Source organism: Sitophilus oryzae, unplaced genomic scaffold (assembly GCF_002938485.1).
Source record: "Sitophilus oryzae breed Bouriz unplaced genomic scaffold, Soryzae_2.0 scaffold_172_pilon_pilon, whole genome shotgun sequence".
NCBI classification, from domain to species: domain Eukaryota; kingdom Metazoa; phylum Arthropoda; class Insecta; order Coleoptera; family Curculionidae; genus Sitophilus; species Sitophilus oryzae.
Genome location: NW_022146424.1, coordinates 5,176,077 through 5,182,898, shown reverse-complemented (window position 1 = coordinate 5,182,898; position 6,822 = coordinate 5,176,077). Strand labels below are relative to the sequence as shown.

Here is a 6,822-nt window from a genome sequence, read left to right as displayed (position 1 = left end):
AACAAGCCCTATAACATAGGATACAACATTTTAATGAACAGTTCTTTCCATAAAATCAATAAAATGAAAAATATACGAAATAATATACATGTACTGATTTCTTTCGAAAATCGACAACGATGAAACTATGAACCCTTTCCGGACACAAACGGTACATTGTGAGACAGGCAATTGTAGAGAGAAACAAGCCCTATAACATAGGATACATTTTAATGAACAGTGCTTTCCATAAAATCAATAAAATGAAAAATATACGAAGTAATATATATGTACTGATGATTTCTTTCGAAAATCGACAACTATGAAACTATGATCCCTTCCCGGACACAAACAGTACATTGTGAAGCAGGAAATTGTAGAGAGAAACAAGCCCTATAACATAGTATACAACATTTTAATGAACAGTTCTTTCCATAAAATCAATAAAATGAAAAATATACGAAATAATATACATGTACTGATTTCTTTCGAAAATCGACAACGATGAAACTATGAACCCTTCCCGGACACAAACGGTACATTGTGAGACAGGCAATTGTAGAGAGAAACAAGCCCTATAACATAGGATACATTTTAATGAACAGTACTTTCCATAAAATCAATATAATGAAAAATATACGAAATAATATACATGTACTGGTTTCTTTCGAAAATCGACAACTATGAAACTATGAACCCTTCCCGGACACAAACGGTACATTGTGAAACAGGAAATTGTAGAGAGAAACAAGCCCTATAGAGGGGCGTATATACGGGAGGGGTAATGGGTGTAATTACCCCTCCCAGAAAGATATTAATTAATAAGATAAAATTTGGTATAAAATAAAATTGTTACAAAAAAGTTAATAATACAAATTAAAACAGAATATCCAAAGCAATCCAAGTAGATTTTTTCCACATTTACAATACCTTCCAGCAAGAATTTAATTCAAATTTAGTACTTTTTTGAATATTCACACTACCCCTCCCAGACTCAATCTCTAGATGCGCCACTGACTGTTACTAGAAATAATAAATAATTAGGGAATTTTTTAAATAATTTTCTGTATATTTTGTTTATGAGGCGCAATAGTCACTGTTTTATTTTTTTATTATATTATATATCTGTCACAGATAATAAGATTGGAACTATGAGCCAGCTCTTAACCGCAATCTTACTGTAAAACAGCATCCGTTACGGACCTGTGTAATCGTTCCGACGCCCCGCGTCCTTACATTCAACAGGCGTTTCGACGCTGAGCGTCTGTCTGCGTCCGGTTACCACGCTGGATCGCTCGTCGTGTCCGTGGTTTTCCAGCCAACATCTGGAAAGCACGCGTGTTAATCGTTCTTTTTCTCGCCGAAAGCGCCAAAACAGCAACATATTGACCACAGCTTTTTTTATAATTTTGCTGCCCTTTTTTGAAATTGGATAAGGTAAAACTATGTCATAGTTTCTCGATGTTGTATGTTTGGCTTGTTTTTATTAATGTTACGGCAGTTTTTTAACTAAGACATATACTATTGTTTTATTGGATTCAAAAATTATATTTTTTGCTACAAATGTAAATTATTTTTTTCTATATGTAAGGTATAGTGGAGTGCCCAGAGACTTTTACCTCGGAATTCAATTACTGTCAATGTATTAATGTGAAACCTTCTGTATTGTGTTTTATAGATAAAATACTAAAATGTTTACCCATTTTTTTTCGTTGCTTTTAATTTTTTATTTTAGTAATTTTAGTAAATTCTTAATTATTTCCTTCTTAATGTTTTGATTCCTTTAATTCTATTTCCAAGTAAATTTATTGAAGTAAATAAATCTAATGCATAAGCTATACCTTTCTGCTTATATTCTAATCATTGAAATTTTAATTGAAATCGAATTATACAGGGTGGCGCGTCATATACGACGCGGTTTTTGCAAGGAGAACAAAAGTTTGTATTGAAGTGAAATTTTGTGAGCTTATGTAAGTTATTAAAGCATTTTCTAAAATTATGTAGAGTTCTACAGGGTGTCCCCAAAAAAAGTTACACATCAAAGTTATATTTTTTGTAAGGGAACAACCTATACATTAATTGATTTTTGGATTCTAGTAAACAAATAATGGTTTGTTTTATTAGGAAAGTATATGACTAAAATGTATAGTTTTTGAAATACATTCACAGGCACGAAAAATGGGCACCTTAAAACTTTGATGTATTTTAAAGGTTAATATATTTTGTTTTAATGGGCCGATTTTGATAATTTTTTAAGCAGTGTGTAGCCAAATTATTTTACTTTTTAGTATTTTTTTTCTAAATTAAAAATGAAACTGTTCTGTTAATTATACGAGGGAAAACAAGATGTCGATATTTTGGTGAAAGTTTGAAACACTCTGTAGAATATGTTAAAACAGCAAGAAATTTAAAAATTATTTTATCATCTAGAGACATCTTTTCTCCATGGTTTGTTTTTTGGTTCATCTCATCAGCTTTACTTTTGTTGGAAATATTCGCTTTTGAAGAAGACACTAACATTTTTTCGTATTTTTTACATTAAGACCATGCCTTTGCTTTTGGACCTAGTCAACACATCTAGTAAATTCTGGTCCCAAAGCAGGCCTTCTTGACATAAGATTTGCTTCATTTAATCTTTTTCTTATAGTCCGTTAGTTAATATGTACGTTCCTTAAGTGCAATTCATTATCAATTTCAAAAGCTGGCAAACCGCGGTTTCTTAGCGATAAACTTACAATAAGTCGATCGTTAAAGTTAAGTTATCATACGAAGGTTCCTGGACGTCTAAATTGACGTCCTCATGGACTTGGTTATAATTCAAAAACCACTTAATATACTCTATATGGTATTAAGATATTTTTGAACCGGAATTTTATAGCAAATTCACTGAACTAAACAAATATAGATATATATTTGACTCACCCTGTATATCTATAAAATATTTTTGAAATGTGAACTACCATTAAACCCATATTTTGTAAAAAGTTTGAAGTGAAAATCTCAAACAGGAATCCTGATACAGAGCTTTTCCGGAATGTGGAGCCATCTTGTATGTATGCATTTGTATATGTGTGTTTATTTGAATTCTAAAGTGAAAGCAACCAATTTAAATGGGTAAACTTTGTAATATATTTTATTAACAATACAATGCAAAAAGTTTTATAAAAATTCGTTCACAGTAAATGAATTCGGAGGTTTGTATCCCATAAGGGCTTAAAGCACTCCACTAGTAGATTATATGGAGATTTTCATGAATCACTGGTTAATTTCATTATTTTTGGGTCATCTTGGATGTTGTTATAAGTTAAACTTTTTATTATTTTTAGGGTTTGGTTTTGGTACCTTTAAAAATGGAACCCTTATGGGATCACATTGTTGTTCGTCCATCATTTTAAAACAGCAAAAAATATGCAAAAATTTTACGTTAATTAAAATTCTATCAACAGCAATCTATCATGAATCTATCAAAGAATGATAACCAGGGGCGGGAAAGTGAAATAGCAAAAGCGATTCCACCGTTTCCACGGAAATCTCAAATAAAATAGTTCCAGCCCTAGCCACTAGGTGGTAGTGCAATTAATTTTTAGGTTAAGAAGTTGCTACTAGTTATTGCCAGATGGCGTTAAATCAGAATTTTTTTGTAGTTTCCATAGTTTCCAACGGCCATATTATTGTCAAATTCTCAAAAAATATTGTCGCTGTCATAGCGCCAATCATAATATTATCAAATAAATGATTACCAAAACGTTTTTCAAACTATAATTTGTTATATGTGTTTTAATTAGACAATTCCTTAATGATTCCTTTTGTTTGTGGCCCTAAAAATATAATGTAAGTCTTTTATTTTTACCATCATTTAAGTACCTATTTATATTTACTCCATTTACAAAACTTTGGGCGTATTACGTTGGTCGTGTTTTATTATAATAAACGATGTTTAAATATTTGACTTATAAATAAAAACTTTAAATAATAAATAATATTCCACATGTTTGGCTTTAATTTTATTTAATAATTGTATAAATTATAGTGTTAAATCTTATTTTCTACACATCACAACGATACTTGTTATTAGTATTGTTGAATTTGTGTAAAAAATAAGATTTAATAATCAAATTTAATTATTTTAGTCAACATAGTATACATAAGTCAATAAAATGGAGAGATTAGAAAAAAAAGGTCCATTTTCAAAGTAATTATTGCTATTTTGTAAGTTTAATTTAGGTTTTATGTACTCCAACCCGTGATAATTGTGAAAAAGTGCCATTAAAAACTTAAGAAGCTGTGCTGTGACCTGTGAACTGCAAAAACCATCGTGTATCGTGACATAACGTCGGTTTCCAATGTTTCATATTTATTTCATACATGTCCTTATATAAAATAAAGTTTCTTGTATGCAACACACTGTATTTTACTTAGAAAATTAAAAGAAAATAGGGGAAAACATGATAAGCGCCATTTTACTAATTTTGCAGGAGAGCACTGGACGGCTGGTTAGTTATCAGGTTCTTTAAGTGCATATATTATATATTTTTACTAAGCACATATCATAGGATTTATCAACTTATTGCCCTGCAGAGTTTATACATTTTGTAGAGATCAGTTAGATCTACTATAAGATTGTAAAATCCTAAAATTAAGAAATTGCCGCTTATTAAGTTTTGCCCATGGACCCTTCAATTCTAATATCCATGAAATTTTTGGTAATAATAACTTTTTCGATACTAAATTGTTTAAATTTGTTATTTTAAACTTTATTAGTTTTTCTGTTTTTATGATTCAGTATCAGTAGACCTTAAAAAATCTAGACAAAATAGTCCCATACTCACACTTCGCTCCTTCGTCCCTTCGTCGCGTTACTTCACTTCGTCACTTCACTTCGTTCCTTCGTCGATGCTTGGAAATTAGTTGATTATGCAACAACACACCAAAAATATTTTTAATATAACAGCTACATGTTTATTACGAAATATCTAGTAATCTGTAAAAATTTTAAAAAATCCGAAAGGCGCATAATTTTTATTTTATAAAACTGCAATTCTTTGTCGTGTCAAAAATAATAAATCCGAATATTTCAGTATCATGTACAAGGTATATCAGTATGAGTGTACAAGGCGAGTCAACAATAAAGTTTATTATGTCATTTATATGGAAACCATGAAATATGACATACTAATTAAACGTTGATGTCAATCCCCATTTCTTCAGATATTTTTGTAAAGGCATCATGCACACTATTTCTATTTTTTTATTTTTGTCGCTACGATTACATAAATATCGACATGTATTTCTTCACGAATATGAAGACAATATTGTCTTTTCCTTCCATTTTTAAGACTATTGTGTGTGATATCTATTTTTATATCGACTGGTGATTGCCAGATGTACAGGGTGTCCCATTTTTGTGTGTTAATAAAGATGTCGCTTTCACATCATTGTTCTACTTATTATGAAACTAAATATGCTACACACAGATTTATCCTAGCCTTCTTAGTTCAAATTTATTTCTTATTTCTTTCTTTTATACTTTTTATTTTTTAATTAGTAGAAATTTTTACATTTTTCGATAACCTTTGTATTTCGATTATCTTATAACTTATCGAAAAGGTGAAAAGGATCAGTGATGGGCGGTGGGTAAATACCCAATTTGTAGATAAATAAAATCTGGGTTTTGACGACCGCATAGTAAATAACCGGTATAATACCGGGAATAGGAATATACCAAGCTATATTAGGAATATTGTAGATATATTCCTGATATTACTGGTATATTTCTGGTATTATACCGGCTATTTACTATACTGTCGTTAGAAATACCTTTTATAAAATTAGACTGTTCATCTAAATTTACAGGTATACAGGGCGGTGACAATTTTGCATCTCAGAAACTACGAGAGATACGAATTCGGTTAAATGGGACAGAAGTTGTGTAATTAGAAGTTTGACAAACGTAACTGTTATATTAAAAATATTTTGTGGTGTGTTGTTGCATAATTGACTAATTTCCAAGCATCGAATGGATGAAGGAACGAAGTGAAGTGACGAAGTGAAGTAATGCGGCGAAGGGACGAAGGAGCGAAGTGTGAGTGGCTGTAACATATGGGCTTTAAACTTTATTAGTTTTTCTATTTTTATGATTCTGTATCAGTAGACCTTAAAAAATCTAGACAAAAAAGTCGAAAAATACATTTTTGTTTGATGCAATTGAAATAATCTCTTTAACTTTAATGTATTTCTTTCAGAATAGACTGAAAATGGTTGATTTGGGTTCATCCAGCTCATCGTCAGGCTCACCGAACAGATTCGTTTGCCCTAACGACCGCCAGTTAGCTCTAAGGGCCAAGTAAGTCAAACAATGATTGTTAAAGGTTAACAATTAGCGGAAGTTCTCTACCTGAACGGAATATCTAAGTTAATAAGCCGTGTTTAAATTGGTTAAGTGAAAATCAAATATGTTTACGTTAACGAGATCATCAAAGAGACAAGGGTTTCGTTTGACAACAATAATTATTATCCTTTCTTGTTTCAAGATATTTATTAGTTTTGACCTATATACACCTCTCATACACCTCTCATATACATCTCATACACCTCTCATACACCTCTCATACACCTCATACACAAGGAGAACGGCAGTTTGTATTGAAATGAAATTTTGTGAGCATATATAGGTTAATTCAGCACTTTTTAAAAATCTAGAGAGTTCTGCAGGGTGTCCTCAAAAAAAGTTACATATCAAAGTTGTATTTTTTGTAATGGAACACCCTATACAGGGTCTAAAATGTCAATATTCCATGGATATATTGATAAATGAGGTCTAAATTATAAGAAAATGCATTTTCT

The 6,822-nt window shown here is 30.9% G+C and overlaps 1 protein-coding gene across 2 annotated transcripts in view; it reads left to right on the top strand.

Moving 5' to 3' along the window:
* Nucleotides 1-1,262: 1,262 nt before the first annotated feature.
* The window catches only part of LOC115881573 (rabphilin-3A), a 92,422-nt gene continuing 86,862 nt past the window's right edge, over nt 1,263-6,822 (top strand). The window contains exons 1-2 of one of the 2 annotated variants that reach the window (XM_030899116.1): nt 1,263-1,416; nt 6,227-6,322. In XM_030899116.1, the coding sequence (XP_030754976.1) occupies nt 6,234-6,322 (89 nt within the window). In that variant the 5' untranslated portion in view covers nt 1,263-1,416; nt 6,227-6,233. Of the gene's footprint in view, nt 1,417-6,221; nt 6,323-6,822 lie in introns of both variants that reach the window. The other variant, XM_030899115.1, reaches the window with a different exon arrangement.